Source organism: Micromesistius poutassou (assembly GCF_964030765.1).
Source record: "Micromesistius poutassou genome assembly, chromosome: 17".
In the NCBI taxonomy this organism is placed as follows: domain Eukaryota; kingdom Metazoa; phylum Chordata; class Actinopteri; order Gadiformes; family Gadidae; genus Micromesistius; species Micromesistius poutassou.
Window position 1 is genome coordinate 11,072,082 of NC_140287.1, and position 17,695 is coordinate 11,089,776.

Below are 17,695 nucleotides of genomic sequence, written 5' to 3' on the forward strand. Positions count from 1 at the left end.
TGGGCTGAAACAAAAGGCACATGGTGCGGGGGGGGACGGCAGCTCTGTATGTGGAAATCCTACACAGGAAATGTGAGCAATACAATGGGATTCACCGCACACACACGCACATACACACACACACACACACACACACACACGTACATACACACATGCACACACACACAAACGCATGCTTGCATGCACGCATACACACGCACACCCAACACAGAGGCACACACACACAACACAGAGGCACACACACACACACACACACACACACACACACACACACACACACACACACACACACACACACACACAGGCACACACACACACACACACACACACATACACACACAGGCACACACACAGGCACACACACTTCCATAATAGTCCCCTCTGTGGGCTGTCACCCTGGGGGGCCCAGAGTGGGGCGGAGGTCACCCTGATGATGCTCATATGCTCCACCGCGTCCTCCGGTTCTAGGGTGTGAATAATGTGGTTGTTGATGTTGTTGAACTGCCTGCCGCATGCTCTACTTGTTGGTGGAGTTGTGTTGTTACGAGGTCTACACCCAGAGTGAAGATCTCTGCTGGGGCTAAATGCGACCAGGATGATGCAACACATTTGATCCGACTTTTATTTGAAATTCACAAAACTCCCTCTCTTTCTCTGTCTCTGTCTGTCTCTCCCTCTCTCCACTCCACGTCTCTCTGTCTCCCCTCTCCTCTATCTCCTCCCTCTCCCTCTCCCTCTCCCTCCCGCTCAATGAGGGCAGCCATGTGTTCCAGGCCGGCTAGCGCTGGCCTAACTTTATCTCTGTGCCAATTCCTGGCCCAGGGGCGCACAGCGGCAGCCCAGAAAAGACCGCACTGTCAGCCGGCGTCGGCCACGCCGCTCCCTCTCTCATCGGCCAAGGGGGGGAGGGGGGGGGAGTGGGGGGGAGAGAGGGGGAGAGGGGGTGTGACCTCATATGATCACATGCTCGCTTTCACATGAGCTTTGGGGGGGGCTTAGGGTGTGTGCTGTGGGTCGACAACTATGTGCGTTTTGTGCACAAATTAAGTGTTTGTGATGTGTGAGAGAGGGAGAGAGGGAGAGAGAGAGAGAGAGAGAGAGAGAGAGAGAGAGAGAGAGAGAGAGAGAGAGAGAGAGAGAGGGAGAGAGAGAGAGAGAGAGAGAGAGAGAGAGAGAGAGAGAAAACGAGAGCTATTTCTGACACAGAATTGACAGGCATTGATTGGGATGGATTTAACTCTGTTTTGGAAATGGGTTTTTGTTGTCTCCTGATTCGCTGTGTGCTCTGTTCCCAGTGACCTTTCTGCTGCTTTGCAAGGCTTAGCGACTGACTCAGCCATTTGATAATTAACACCAAACCCCCAAACCATTTCATCCGGCCCAAGCTAATTACGCCTGCCGTGACATGGGCTGGGGTCTGGGGGCGGAGTGCTGGGTGCAGTGTTCTGGGTGCTAGTGGGTGGCGCTGCGGGCTAGGTGCTAGGGGCTGTGGGGCTGTGGTCTGGGTGCTGGGTGCTGGGTTCTTGGTGCTACTGGGTGCTGGGTTCTATGGGAATATCCCAGTTTGATTTGGTGCGTTGTTGTCAAACATGAGCCAACCCAGTGATGTAGTGAGCCCTTGTTGTACATCAGATGATGTCCTGTGTGCAGGGCCAGGTATGTAGACAGGATTTGAGGTCACACATGTACCCCCAAAGATTAGAATCGATTTCAATTCAGGATTTGAACTTTGATATTTGGGCTCTCGGGCTATCGTTAAAGGGGCTATATCATGCCACCAGGTGTGAGTGTGATTAGCCATTACAAGCCATTTGCCCTTCCCTGTGCCTTAGTGACATCAGTAGTGGGTGTGGATAGATGCCGGATAGATCAGTCCACCAGCCATTTGCTTATCAATCCATCATACATCTAGGACACGCCCATTTGTGATGTCACTAAGAGACAGGGAAAGGCCGATTTTCAAACGGCTAATCACAGTCACACCTGGTGGCATGATATCACCCATTTAATTAAATGTCCTCTGATAGTAAAATCGTGACGTTGAAGGTGTATTCCTCCTCTGCACAGGGAAGCAGTGTTGTGGTTGGGATCGATTCCCTCCTTTGTCCTCTTGTGCCTCCCGGGCCCCCAGGCTCAATGAGTCTTGGCTCATGTCACCTGCCGCCTGCCGTTCATGAACTCCTGACCCCGAGCTCGGAGCTGATATCTTCACGCTCAGCCTTCGTATAAAACCTGGGGGAGAAGTTCCTCCCGTCGCTGCCTGGTGGGGTCGGCTCAGCCCAGGAGGGAGAGCGGATTGACTTGTAAACCGGAGGGTTGCAAGTTCAATCCCTTGCTCCCCCTAGCGAGAGTGTCAAGGTGTCCCTGAGCAAGGCACCCTAACTGCTCCCGGCGAGCTGGCTGTCGCCGCCGCCCGTCGCTTTGGATCAAAGCGTCTGCTAAATGCTAATGTGTGCTCATCAATCAGTGCAACTTCTAGACTGACAGATGTTTCACGCATGAGGACGTCGTGTCCCACGCACACCCGGTGGACCAGAATGAGCGGGCCGATCAAAAGTCTCATCTGTCTTCTCACATAGTTTTCAGAGGCGTGGCATACACCGCCCACCACCCCCCCCCCCCCCCCTTCCCTCCAGCCGTCTGTCTGCTCAGCGTTGAATGACGTGCTCCACAGCTATGTGCTTTACACACGTGTGTGTTTCGGGTGAGTCAAAAAACATCCCAGAGCGCTCGGGTGAGGGGTCTGTCAGGGTCTGGTTCCTCTGGGTGGTTTCATCTCTCAGCACAAACTCAAACCGAAAGCGTTTGGGATTATCGCATCAGAGAGCGCCTGGTTTCATATCGCCGAGTCACACGGGGTTTTTCATTCCTTTCAGGACAACTCGATTGCATGCGACTGTGGAGCGCTGACACTCAGGAAGCAGAGCTGATATCCCCAGCTCCCGCCCTCCCCCGCTCTCCCCACGCCCTCCCCCGCACTCCCCAGCTTTCCCGGCCCACCCCGGATAAAGTGAGATGGAAAGTTACAAAGGAAGGGGTTATAATACCTGGGCTTCCGCTTCAAGGCCCCTCCCTGCACTTGAGTTCTGCTCTCTGAGGTAACAGAGCGGGGTAGAGCCCTGCTCTGTTACCTCAGCTCTCTGAGGTAGTAGAGCAGGCTGGGGCTCAGCTCTCTGTTACCTCAGCTCTTTGATGCTTCAGCTCTCCTAGGTAACAGAGCAGGCTGCCCCCCCCCCTGTCTCTCTTTCCAACAGCAGAGGTATCTGTTGCTACTCGTCTCCTGTTGTCTCTCAGTGCAGCCCTGCGAGGGTTAATGCACAGAGGGGGGCATTGTTGAGGTGAGGACGTTGGTATGTATACATGGATGTGATGGAGTGAACAAGAGTCAACAATGGTTGTACAGTGTCTCAGGGAGCTGAACCGACTCCTCCCTCTCCACGTCTTGGGTCCGGTGAGTCATTGAGGGGCAGGGTTCATCTTTTCGCCGCATAAGCTAACAAACTCCACCCAGTCTGTGCTATGACTTGCCCAAACACAACTCTGAGCTTCAGAATGTATTCGGAATAACTGTAATGTATGGATTATTTGTTTATGTGGCAATTAGATATACCTGGTTAATTAAGAAGGCTACACTTCGAGCACGTGCACTTGTTGCACGTACTTGTTGCAACACCTAAAAGGGTGAGGAAGTCATGAAGAGGAATCTTTTTCAGTAAATGCGCTCTGATTTCTTGTAAAGGGATGGTGGTTTCCTCACACGCCCTGACAGTACATGACCCTGGGGCTGACAATGGGGGATGTTTGCCACAATGTATCCATGGTAATGACGCCCCACCAACCAACAGTGAGTCTCGTCAGAGATCCTGCTCTTCCTGCTGGTCTGCTTTCCATCCAGGAGGCCACTGGGCGCCGCGTTCTGCCTGGGTGCAGGTGGCCACATGAGCCAATCACAGGAGCCAATCACAGGAGCCAATCTGGCCCTCCGATCTCCTCTCGGACAGCATACATGAAGGGTGTTCTGGGCGGGCCCTCTGATCTGTGTGTGTGTGTGTGTGTGTGTGTGTGTGTGTGTGTGTATGTGTGTATGTGTGTGTGTGTGTGTGTGTGTATGTGTGTGTGTGTGTGTGTGTATGTCTGTGTGTCTGTGTGTGTGTCTGTGTATCTGTGTGTGTGTCTGTGTGTGTGCACTTTACACACTCAAACAGACAGAGAGAGAATATAGTTTTGTGTGTTTGCTGCTCATTGTGTGTGTTTGCTGCTCATGGTATGTGTGTGTGTGTGTGTGTGTGTGTGTGTTGCTGCTCACCGTGTGTGTGTGTGTGTGTGTGTGTGTGTGTGTGTATGTGTGTGTGTTGCTCACCGTGTGTGTGTATTGCTCATCATGTGTGTGTTGTTCATCATGTGCGTGCGTGTGTGCAGCTCACCGTGCGTGTGTGTTTGCTGCTCACTGTGTGTGTGTTGCTCACTGCGAGCGCGCGCGCGTGTGTGTGTGTGTGTGTGTGTGTGTGTGTGTGTGTGTTGCTCACTGCGCGTGTTCCTGTGTGCAGTGCATTGCAGGAGGCGAGGGTTGGCGTGGGGCGATGGCGGTTGCGTAAGACTGACCCTTCGGTGAAGCGACGACTCACACAGAGCGGGGAAACCAGGGCTGGAAAACCGCAGTGGAGCCGAAGGATCGGGAGCCAATGAGAGGATGAGCAGCAGCACACTTCAGCCTACTCACTGGATCAGCAGTCCTCGGCGCGGGGGGGGGGAGGGGGGGCTGGGCCATGGTGTGTTGTGTAATCGCCTCTCCCTCCTCCACACTGCTCTGCCAAACTCCTCTACAGCGAGGTTCAACCTCCGTGGTTCTAGCCCCCCCCATCGCGGGTTCTTCCACGGGTTTCAACTCTCTCCCGCCGGACGGTGTCCGCACGCCCGCCCCCTTATTGATACAAACTGGTTCTTACATACGAAAAAAATACTGCAAGCTTGTCAGTGGCGATTGCTTGATTCCTATACGTGCTTCTGTGTGTCTGTGTGTGTGTTTGCATTTGCCCATATGTGTGCATGTGTTTGCGTATGTGTGTGTATGCTCGTCTGTGTGTGTGTGTGTGTGTGTGTGTGTGTGTGTATGCGTGTGTTTTTGCGTATGCACGCCTGTGTGTGTGCACTAGGCACATAGATGAATGCAATTCATTTTCATGTTATGAGTTTATTCCCTCCATGAATCCATGAATTACAACGGTGGGTTTACACTGCTAGAGCTGTGTCATCCAAGGGCCAAAACATGACATCAATACTTGCAATGATCCTTTAAAAAGTTTCAGATGTTCTAAAGTGGCTGTGAATATGTGGCTCATGTACCATACGGCTGTATCCCCCATGGCCTCGTCGCCTAGGAGCAACGCTGCCTGACACCAGATTGATCCATCTCACGTGTTCCTCCCTGACCTCCGCGACCTTCAGGAGGCACGCGTCAGCCTCCCGGGCGGACCGGTCCCTCGTTGACCACGTGACGAGGGTGTGAGAAGTCAGGGATGTGAGGTTGAATCATCAACGCGGTGTATCAAGAGAAGAGATGGTTATCGTTATCGTCACTGTGGAAATCATTCCATGAACAGAAATAACCGATTGGGGTCGAAATCCACAGCTCTGACAGCTCTACTCGCCTAGACTGCTTTGCATCAGTGATGATGCTGTTGGTATCAGTCAATCAGGCAGCATCAATCAATAGTTTCCTTTTCTCTCACCATCTCTGGCTGACTCCCCCATCCCCCTCCCCCCCTCCCCCGTTCATGCTCATGGTTCGATTCCCGTCATGCTCCTCGATGTCTTCCCGTCTCCAATTCTGCGAAAAGCCAGGGAGATGCTGAACGCTGTTGTAACCTGCTTCGCTCTGGGCTCCTCCAGTCAGCCATGATCGGAATGGGAGGCCTGTCCTCTGGTGCTCCAGGGTTTGGTCATGTGTGTGTGTGTGTGTGTGTGTGTGTGTGTGTGTGTGTAGATGTGTGTAGATGTGTGTTATACCTGATGTATGTGAGGCGGGGTGAAGGACAGGATGCGTACAGTGAACAATGAGGTAAATGAGTTCAGACTCAACAGCCAGCAGGGTTTTCTTCTCAGGATGAGTCAGTGTGTCTGTGTGTGTGTGTGTGTGTGTGTGTGTGTCTGAACATGTTACGCGTCTGTGAGAAGGGCGGGGCAGGCGAGGCTAAATGGAGTCAGAGAGGAACAAAGCCCGCTAACGGAGAGGCCCAGAGAACCACAAGTCAGCAGTCTTCAAGCTCATTTGCCTAACAGCACATACTGTATAGCTTACACACACACACACACACACACACATACACATACACATACACACACACACACACACATACACACACACACACACACACACACATATGTATGCACCAAACACACACACACACACACACACACACAAGCATACACGTACACATACACACACACATATGAATGCACATGCACACACGCACATATACAGACACACTCGCACACACTCATGATGGCACAAACGTACACACACCAACATGAGTACACACACACACACACAGTAAATACTGTATGCTATCCAAAATGCTGTTCAGGGAATGAGAGGATGAGGCGGAAGACGCCTCATCAAGGGAATGTCAGCGACTTTCCTCGGAAAAGAGGGGAGAGGAGCGGCGATGTGGGGGAGGAGAGGGAGGAGACGGGAGGAGAGTGGAGAGAACGTCTAACCTCGGAGCCGGGCTACACCATGCAATTATTGCAGTCATTTTTTTCCCCCGCTCCAAACGAGGCGGAGGATTGGAAGACGCAGCCACACCGCCTCCAACCCCCCCCCACCCCCCGTTTGTGTGTGTGTGTGTACAGAAGACCAGGGTGGCGTCAAAGGACTCCTGCAGCTCCCTTTGCCCTGGCACTGTTCTCTTAGCAACACCACCACCACTGCATTATTCAGCTCAGCCGTTACGGAATGGAAGAGCCGAGCATCGTGCCTCCCTGCCTGCACCCCCAGACCAGGACTGAGTACACAGCGCGGATACGGGCGCATCCACTCTCTCTCTCTCTCTGTGTCTCTCTCTTGCTCTCCCACTCTCTCGCACACACAAACACACACGCACACTTTGCACATACACTTGCACACACACACACACACACACACACACACACACACACACACACACATAAGCACACACATGTGCAAACACACACACACACACACACACACACACATGCAAGCACGTTTTCTACTTGCACACACAGTGTAACACACCTGCTGAGGATGCAAGGTGAACGCCAGGCAGAGGGTTAGCTCGCTACGCTAGACTCAGGGAAACAGGCTGAGCAGTTGCCCTTAGCTAAGCTAAATGCATCCGTTCAGGGGAAGATGCTAAATGCTACCCGAGCCCTGACACAAAGAACGACTCAATAGTGTGCCGCTGAGCTTTTTAATTACCTCTCTAATAGGCCCTGCGAAACGATGGGTTGTGAACACGAGTGCCGGGGCACTAATTCATCCCTCTGCTGTTCAGCGAGGAGATCAGGTTGAACAGAGGCCTCACCAACACATCGTTGTTATACAATGATGATTCCTCTCTACTGGTATCCACTCACAGAGATGTACGGCACAATATTATTATCAAAATTGTTAGGAGATGTATGATCGCAGAATTCAAAATGGCAACCTCGGGAATGATTATGTACACAAAGGAAATTTAGAAGGCTTTGAAACTTCTACGCTCATCCATTATTCAACGTTCTCAGCATCAACAGCTCGACTGTCTGTCGGTCAGTAAATATGCTCTAAAAATGTCAAAAACGTTATTTAGCATCTTGAAGATCACGTTAAGAACATGAAAACAAATGTGTTTGTGTGTGTTTGTGTGTGTAAACCTGTGTGTGTGTTTGTGTGTGTGTGTGTGTACGTGTGTGTGAATGTCTGTGTGTGTTTGTGTGTCTGTGTCTGTGTGTGTATGTGTATATGTGTGTGTGTGTAAATCTAATTGCATGCAATATTAATAATGATATTCTCAAGGGGATTGTCTGTAATAGAATATAATGTGACCTATCTCCAAAATCAATGCCCCTCTCATCCTTCTGGAATTAGGGTAAGCTCCAGATGTATCTCTCTACATTCCCCTCTCCGTCTAATCTTCAACATAACTGTCCAAAGAAGGCAGACGTTGAAAGAAGAAAAAACCTATGGATCATCTTCTTGGAAAGAAGTGTGCTAATCTAAACTGTCCTCCATCTTGTGGAGAACGAGACCAAAACGTGAGATGATGACATGAATGAAGTAAGACCATAACTTCCAGCCTCTTTGGGGCAGTAAGTGAGAGGCTATTATGTCTCCGCTCTGACTGAAGCTGGTGGAGCAGCTATAGGACACTCGGCTGATGGATTATAAGCAGGCTGAAAACTGTGAAGTAGAGCTAAAGCCATGGGATTTCCCACCCTATTAACCATCTCTATTTATATCCACATGGCCTACTGTGGACAACACTCCTTTCAATGGAAAATGTCAGGACTAACCAAGCGATATGCTTGGTTCTAAGCCAATAGTGTAACGTGTATGATATGGACTGGACCAATTCTCATCTATCAGGGTTTATTTAAGGAACTATTTGAAAACTGCCTGGGTGTCTCTCTTAAGTGGGCAGTTTTAAAACGCTCATTTTATTCAAATTGGATTCACAGAGAAGCATTCATTAATGAAACTATAAACAAGGTGTCCTCTGGAGCAAAGATTTGTTATGGAGGCAGGAGCTAATATAACCCACAGGCAGCACCCAGCTGATGGATCGCAACATTAGGGAGAGGTGAGCAAGAGTTGCTGCTGGTAAACGGTGGAATGGCAGCAGGGAGGTTTAAAAAGAAGTGCTGTCTGCCCTTTTCTACCAATGGATTTACGTCGTAAACATCACTTGACATTGTGGATAACATTTGTACGGGAATTGTTGTGCACCAAAAAGTGTTTATAGTTCTATAGGCCTAAAATACTACGTAACTAATATCATTGTTGCAAGCAGGATTTTTGATTTTTGATTTTTTCGTTTAATAGTTCTCCTCTTTGTACCTTTTTTGTGTGATTATAATTAACCTTTGCAGCGCCTCTGCCACTGATTCCTCAGCATGGTGTTTCAAATCCACGCAGGTCTTCCATTGTTCTTCCAGCCACTAACAAAGCTTGAACACATCATAGATAACCAACAACATTACCCATGTGTAATCCAATCTCCAGAATGACCTCTTCTGGATCTAATAAAGGTGTTGCTTCTTTTTTAAATTCAATTCTTCCAGTCTGTACCAGGAGTTAAAGTTGAGGCCAGATCATAGTTCTGATCCAGAATCGTGTTCCCACTGAACAGACTTTATGTAATTTCAAACCTTTCTCCTTCAAATAGCCCAGTAGACAGCTGGATACATCAGGGGATCAGTCAAAAAAGGTTGCATTATAACATGCAGATCATACATATGTGTATGACAATAATTACTCTGTGGTTTCTCTCATTTCAAGCCATTACTCTCACCATTAGCATAACTCATTACACTGGTGTCTTTGGTTTCCATGGTTACTTGACTAAGCACAGCCCTTGCCATAGATACTTTTGAAAGGAAACAAATAAACTGTTTGCTTGTATATCATTAAGCTTATATTGTTTACAGAGAATTATACTTGATTACTGTATTAGTTAGCTATATGCTAATAAGCACGATGTTGTCAATACAAGGAACGTTACAAAATTCCCAAATAACAAACTTCTAACTGCTATCATTTTAGATTGGACATGACATATCGAGCACACACGCTTTATATGTTACGTATTATGTACGATTATATACACAAAATATACACAATATATATCTTATTAGGCAGCACATATCCTGTATTGATTGTTAGATCACAGCCATAGATGGAAACAGGCCACTCTCCAATACAGTGCAATAAATCCATGAGGGCAAAACTCAATGCAGCAGCAGTGTTGGCTGTAAATATGTGTAAACCAAGAGGGCTGGATCCCACTGGCTGCAATAGCTCGGGGGTATGTAGAGCCTAGCCATTGAGCGCTGATTCACCTGTGATAAGAGACCGCACCAGCTTCTACTGCTTGGCAAACAAAAGAAACTTCCGCGATGATCAGCCACACCTAACAGACTTTGGGCCTTTTGGAAGCCCAGGCTGTTGTGGACACACCTTGAGTGTCAACAAGACAGGTAGCTAAACGGTCCAAACTATCTTCCTAGTTTGTGCGTATTGTGCGGAAACACCAGTTGAATGGGTTGTTGTCAGTCACTGAAGGCCTGTCTTTTCTTGACAGTAGAACTTCGGATAAAATGGCATTGTGAGCGTTCTTTCTTGTATGTTTAGTAGGTGTTGTTAAGTAGAACAGGACATGGAGATGGGACTTGATGGAGGAATAGGATTTGATGATAGGTATTAATGGGAGTAGCAAAGTAGTTCAGCTCCCAACAGTATTACAGTTGGTGGTAATGTAATCCCTTGTCTGCTCAGACTTGAAGACACAACGGTGGCAGTGTCACCAAATGTTTCTGTGTCGTGAAGGAAAAATCAACAGGATAGATTGTAGAGATGCTGAGGTGATGGCGTGGTTGTGGAGGAGGGGAGAGGCTGACATCTTGGTTCTACATTTTAGTATTAGCAGGAGACACAGGCATGGCATCTTGCATCGTAGCCTAGCAGAAAAGCAGTAGCCTACATTTAGCAGAAAGGGACTTATTATACCTGGAAGAAATGCTTTGTCTCACATTTTTAAATTATGAATCGAGAATATAAAAAATAATAACATTATTATATTGGCGTAACATTATAGTATATATATAACAATATATATTTACAATATAAGACACGGATCATAATACCTGGCGTCAATTTAAGGGACGAACTCTGTGAAAACCATACAATTCTGAGTGTAGTAAGTACCACACCCGCCTCTGTTGCTGGTGCCTACGCTGCAGGCTACGACAAGAGAAAGGGGGGGGCTACTGAGGCATCACCATGGCAATGCAGTGACGTCTATTCCCCTTGCTCTAATTGGAGGAAACCCCGTGGCCCTAGCTGCAGCCTACTGGTCTTTCAAACTACCCTTAAAGCGCCGCCTCTTTCCCCCGCGCAAAATACCTATTGGTTGATACCTCAACGATTAACTGTCTATCATGTTGAATAACCGTTTGTGATTGGACGTACAACGTTAAATCGAAACGCCCCGTTTAGCATGTTAAGTTGAATTTTACTGCCTCTGCTGTTCGTTGCTTCTGACCAATCCCTCAAATCGGATCAATTTTGTGGAGCAAATTTGGAGCGCAGTAGGTCAGAGCCTTTGAGTTAATATTTATATTCTGTCTTTTTTAAATGATTCTCGTCTATTTTTATCGTTGATCCGCGCGGTTACTGCATGCGACGTGTCGGTATAAAACGCCTTAAGGAACCGCTCTGATTGAAAGGAGTGGCCCGGTGGCTAGGCTAACGGTAGCTTGCGGTTCGGTGGCTAAGCTAAGCTAGCTCCTGCGGTGGGTTGTTCCGCGAAACGCTTCGAAATATCTCTTACTCTCCTCACGGTTGACGTCGGACTAGTGTTTCGGTGGTCTGGGATCAGGGCAGGGCGTGTAGGTCGGGCTGGGTGGTGGATCCAGGTTCTGGTTCTGGTTCTTCAGCGGGATCTCGCACGCAGTCGTTCGATAAGGATAGGTGAAATACTACCAGGTCGGTTCTAGACCATCGTCCAGACCTCAGTCCGCTATTCGGATGACCTAGACCTTCATCCAGACCGCCTTACTCCGCGATTCTGATTATCTAGACTAGACCTGCATCCAGACCACCTTAGTCCGCCATTCTGGTGATCTAGACCATCATCCAGACCTCAGTCCGTGATTAGGATGTTCTAGACCTTCATCCAGACCTCAGTCCGTGATTAGGTTGTTCTAGAATCTAGACATTCATCCAGACCTCCGTCCGTTGTTCGATTGATCTAGACCTTCATCCAGACCTCAGCCCGTTTTCTCTGACCTAGACCACAGAGCGCTATTCCGAGTCTCTACCCTTGCCTTGATTTCTTGTGACGCTAACCAAACCTTCCAACCTCCCCTAGGTTTGAGGTTTATCCGGAGAACGACGCTGCTCCAGCCTCCTTGTTGTAGACCTTCACGTCCCAGGACCTGTAGCTCTCTTTGTGCGGCCGGTACTTGTTCTTCACCCGATATAAACTATGGATAAAACGGAGCTGATCCAGAAGGCCAAGCTGGCGGAGCAGGCCGAGCGTTACGACGACATGGCGGCGGCCATGAAGGAGGTGACGGAGAAGGGCGGCGAGCTGTCAAACGAGGAGCGTAACCTGCTCTCCGTGGCGTACAAGAACGTGGTGGGGGCCCGACGGTCGGCGTGGAGGGTCATCTCCAGCATCGGACAGAAGACCGACGGCACGGATAAGAAGCTGCAAATGATCACTGAATACCGGGAGAAGGTGGAGGCCGAGCTGCGGGATATCTGCAACGACGTATTGGTAAAAACAAACAAACCATAGTGTGTTTTATTGTGTGTTACTGTGAGGAGATCATCCTGAAGATCAGGAGGAGATCTTTGGTCTTTAGAGATAATGTGTTGCGCGGGTTGATGTGCGCAGAGTATCCCGACGACATGACATCAGCGAGGCTTAAAAGCCACCGTCGTAATGTTGCGGTTCACTAGTCATTGCGTCACTGTCCGATACTTATTATAATGTATATTAGACCGGCTCATCAACACGATACGTGCTATCCCGAATCCAATCGTGCTTTCGAAGATGGCTGAAATACGTGAAAACGTTTGTCGATCTGTTGCCATTTTCTTTCTGGACGTGAACGCCTCGCCGTGTGCAGCAGAACTCTGCGTCTGCCGTCTGTTGAAAACCACCCTCAGACATTTGGTAGAATAAAGGGACATAAATGCGGCAATCATTCTAAGTGAACATATTTCATAAATCGCATTTCGCTTTTTCTTCGATAAATCAGTTTGGTTTTCAAGTCGCATATTCTCGACGGAAGAGATGCGTTATTGAGTCATCCCGCTGTTCCTTCTGGGAATATGTGAGCGGAACAATCGGCCAAACCCTTGCATGTCCGTCAAACAGACAGAATGGCTCTGGCTGCCAGCAAGGTGTGTCCGTGTGGACGGGGATCTTCCTATCCTCGCTATCTCTTCCCCCCCCCCCCCCTAGCTGGCCCGAGGGGAGGGTATGCTCCCGGCCATGTGTAGCTCAGTGAGGATTTCCTCATGAAGTGTTTGACACACCCAGTCCCCCTGAGCGGCCAGCCCCCCCCCCCCCCCCCCCTTCCCGAAATGTGTTCAGATGGAAACGGCTGCGATGTGAACACGTAGGTGTGGAGTGGACTGCAGTCGTACTAAGCAATAGTGGAGGATATGCTATCTCTCGGTTATGACATCAGTATTCACCCATGAGATAACGCTTCATGGGGTGTGGATTTAAGTGAGTTTCGGTGGGCGTGTCAGGCCGTCGCCTTGACTTGTCATCTCAGACCAGGTGAGCTAGTTGTAGCTTCATGAAGCAGACCGCAAAAGGATGCAGGTCTTCCCCTTGGGTCTGAGGAGTTTACATAAGAGTACACCAAGCCCATTCTAGTTTCAGCGGTCCCCTGACACATCGCTAGAGGCAGGTAGTTCTCCCAGAGTCCACAGAGCAGTAGGGTGAATTCAGTGAACGTAGGCCTGGATTCCACATGAAATGGTCCCATGGAAACCGTTGCTTGGTTCAAAATCATTTGAGGCTAGGTGTTTTATTTCTACGCTGTCTGCTCATCTGCAACCTTGACGAGACCCATTTCAAAGTCAAACGTTGCCTGGGTTGTTATGCAGAGCCTCACATTGTCGATGACTGGGTGCTGGATATCATTAGCGTGAGGTAGTCATCTGAACACTGCACCATTATAGCCGCCTTGGTCAGTGACCTAGAGGTACAGACACAACATGCTCCCGGGTTGAGCTTAAATCCACCAAGCATCGAGGTGCGACCACGTGTTGAAATGCGAGCCCTGTGAGACTGCACCGTGGAACAGGCCGTGCTGCTCCTCCATTGTGCAGCATGCAGCGAGACAGGAATGCTTGGCACTCGAGACATGTGCATGTTGGGGCTGAGCTAATCTTTGTGTCGGTAAAGGCCGGGGAGTGGCTGTGGGGCTATAGGCTGGGTCTGGGCAGGGCCCTCTCCCCCGAGGGTTTGTGTGAGGGGGTATAGCTTACCTCAATGTTACTGATCCTCAACCCTTTTTTTTTCTTTTCTTTTTTTTTTATTTGATGTAGCATTAGGGTGTTCAGGTTCTTCATCCTGTGTTCATTGTGTGAACACCACTGCATCGTTTGGTTTAAATTCTGCGTATCATGTATATCAATTCAAACCAAATGATTGAAACACATAAGTAATGCAAGATCACAATCACATTATTAACGTCATAGACAATCCTTAATCATTGTTTAGACATGGATACATGTAATGTATTTTTTTAACAATGCATTCATGCAACTATGACTAGAAAAGGCTTAAGGTACCTGGTTGTTGGAAAGTGTGGGTGTTATCTGATCAAATGAGGCCGCACCCTACTACAAATAAACATTGAGTCATTTGTATTGGGTGCCAGATTCTAAACCCACCTACCACGGATAACCTGCCTCTTCATTTGAATATCCAGTAGAATTAAACAACGACTACACCTGTTGGAACAGTTTAAAACAATATAAGAAACATTGTATGAAAACTATGTTCTGTTGAGAGAGGGTGACAGGATTTAAAGGAAGTTAAACTCTTTTGTCATAAGCAAGAGATGACCATGGCAGTGTCTAGGACTATATGATGGTGAGAATAGTTCTGAATCTGGGGCAGAAGATTGTCAGGGGCACACAGGAGGCCTGGCCTCATTCAGAAGGCTTCAGGCTGCCTGTACAACACTGCAAAATGGTTCCAATGTCTGAGGCTGTGCACTTGGCTTCCTGATGTGGAGGAATTGTGCACATTCATCTTCGAGAACTAGAGTGGGGAGCGCAGCGCCCTCTTGTGGTCAGTGTCAGTCATGTTTCGCTCATAATCAGGAAGTGCACGCAGTTGATTCAGTTTTTGAAAATTAATTGTTATAACACCCTGAAGTTAAACACGTGTTTCTTTTTTCCACAGGCACTGCTCGACAATTTTTTAATTATGAACTCTACAAATGCGGAGAGCAAAGTCTTCTACCTTAAAATGAAGGGAGACTATTTTAGATACCTCGCTGAGGTGGCCGCTGGAGACGACAAGTCAAGTGAGTCCACGCCCTACCGCCTTCCCCCTTCACGCCTTCCTTTTGAGATCCATTTTACCTGGACTAAAGGAATTCCCCTGGTTGTGAAATCATGCATCGTTACATTTATTTTTAAGAAATGTCTGGAGTGGAGATATACAGCCATTATCCAAGACTTACGACGGAACATGGAACCCGTACTAAACATGGATGTTTGCATGTCTGCAGACACTATACTGAACGTGTTCGGACACTGGCTTTTGCATGAACAAGCGCGACTCTTTACTCTGCTACTTTGTGGCTTTACTCAACCTTTTGCAGTTTCCACCGCGTGTAATGCTCCTACATTTTTGTACCTCCGTTGTACTGAACGACCGTTTCTTTTTCTCTTCCAGAAACCATAGAGAGCTCTCAGGAGGCCTACCAGAAGGCCTTTGACCTCAGCCGGAACGAGATGGACTCCACACACCCCATCCGCCTCGGCCTGGCCCTCAACTTCTCCGTCTTCTTCTACGAGATCCTCAACTCCCCAGAGAAGGCCTGCGAGCTGGCCAAGACCGTCAGCAGCCCTTGCTTTTCTCTTCCCTTTATCTGGTTAACCTGTTTGATTAGCTGATGGAGCACGGCGTTTGGTAGTCAAGTGATGGCCCCTTTCTTTGTTCTCCGTTTCTCGGCAGGCGTTTGATGACGCCATCGCTGAGCTGGACAAGCTGAACGAGGAGTCGTACAAAGACAGCACTCTGATCATGCAGCTCCTGAGAGACAATCTGACAGTGAGTTTCCTCCTCCTTCCTAACTGCACTTGCATGACACATGACCGTCACAAGACCGGCTTGGAGCAAAACATGAATGGTTTCCTCAAAACTGCAGAAACTCGTGGTTCACTCATTCACTCACTCTACATCTTCTTTGAAATCTTGACACTGACAGCTTTATACACTGACAGCTTGATGACAGCTATAAGCGTCATTGCATTGACTTTGTTTGTATTCACTTCGCTCTTGGTGTGAACGCACGGTTCTACTTTCCTATGGCTCACCTCTGGTCTTGTCTCCACAGTTATGGACGTCCGACAACACTGCTGAGGAGGGCGAGGGCGGTGACGCGGTAGAGGCCGGCGATAACGAGAACTAAAACAACCGCCCATCATGTCGGGCTTCATTCCTAAAACAAAAAGCAACAAAAAAAAGAAACTTTTTACACATCCTTCATTCCTTCTTGCTCCACTTAAAAACATTCTTGCATTGAACCCATTATTGAAATGAGCTGTGTGGGGAAATCTGGGGTTGGGTGGGAGGGAGGGAGGGGTTCACAGAAGAAAGTATTGGGCTCTCAAATTTGAACAAAAGTGAACAGATTTGATCAAAAGTGACCGGAGCGGCCCTCCAGTCCATCGCTAGGTTTTATCTCCCTGGCCCTCCCTATGTGGCAGTGACTGCCGTAGATTAATAGCTTTACTCGGTATCAGAGTCCCAGGAGGAAGTAGAGGGCAAACACTCCACGGGGCATCTCCTTTAACAACTAGAAACTTTTAAAACATTGAACTTGGGAGTTTTCATTTTCGTTTTCAATTAAATTGAATTTTCAATAGAATTTGAAACCTGTTAGATTAAGACCATTTCGTCGTTGTTTCCCCCGCCTCCCCTCCCCCCTCTATGTTTTAGTGCGTCTGTCTCTTCACATTTCTGTGGTACGGCTACTGCTGCTGGAAGTTCATTTTGATGCTAATCCCAGAGTTCCATTCGACCAGGGAGAGCCAGTATAACGTTCAAATGTTCTGACTTTTACTATACCACCAGATGGTGCCAATCGGTTGAACACTCACATTTTGTCCTCTTCTAAAGCAACTGTTTCACTTCAGCATGCCCGAGTTGGTGGGAGGGTGGGGGCGTTGTCATTACAGGGACCTATTAATGGGAAAAACAGTTCTGCCATGCATGCAATTTTAAATATGACACTGGAATGGAATTTAAAAAAAAAATGCTATAATGCACACGAAGTCCAATGGTTAAGTTGGGAACTTGTCAGGGCCGGTTTGTACACATTAAGAGGGTGTCGGTTAGTTCAGTGATTGTTAAGAGATTTGGACCACTATTGTGTTTTGCTAATCATCGATTGTAGTCCCCAAAAAGCCTTGTGGAACAGTTTGATGCCCTATGTATCAGCTATGTAACATGAATAAAACATTTTATAAACCCAAATTTGTCTCCTTCACTTCCTTGAACATTTCTTCAGTGGTAAATCAGTGATATTTAATATTGGGTATTCACGTTATCACGGCATACATAGAGGTATGCACACAATGACAAATCAAGTGGGAGTAGGGGGTTCTTTCACCGAATCCTGCTTCAGACAACATACTGCTTGCATAGACAAAACAAAACTACAAAACCATTTTTTTATTCAAGAAAATATAGTAAATACTGTATAGAAG

At 48.1% G+C, this 17,695-nt stretch overlaps 1 protein-coding gene across 1 annotated transcript; it reads left to right on the top strand.

The window, feature by feature from the left end:
* Nucleotides 1-11,223: 11,223 nt before the first annotated feature.
* LOC311362570 (14-3-3 protein beta/alpha-1-like) lies at nt 11,224-17,462 on the top strand. Its single transcript, XM_084482441.1, has 6 exons — nt 11,224-11,311; nt 12,090-12,500; nt 15,159-15,282; nt 15,657-15,820; nt 15,939-16,034; nt 16,321-17,462. Exons 2-6 carry the CDS (start codon nt 12,207-12,209, stop codon nt 16,393-16,395), a joined length of 753 nt encoding a protein of 250 aa, XP_084338567.1. The 5' UTR covers nt 11,224-11,311; nt 12,090-12,206; the 3' UTR covers nt 16,396-17,462.
* The last annotated feature ends 233 nt before the right edge of the window (nt 17,463-17,695 follow it).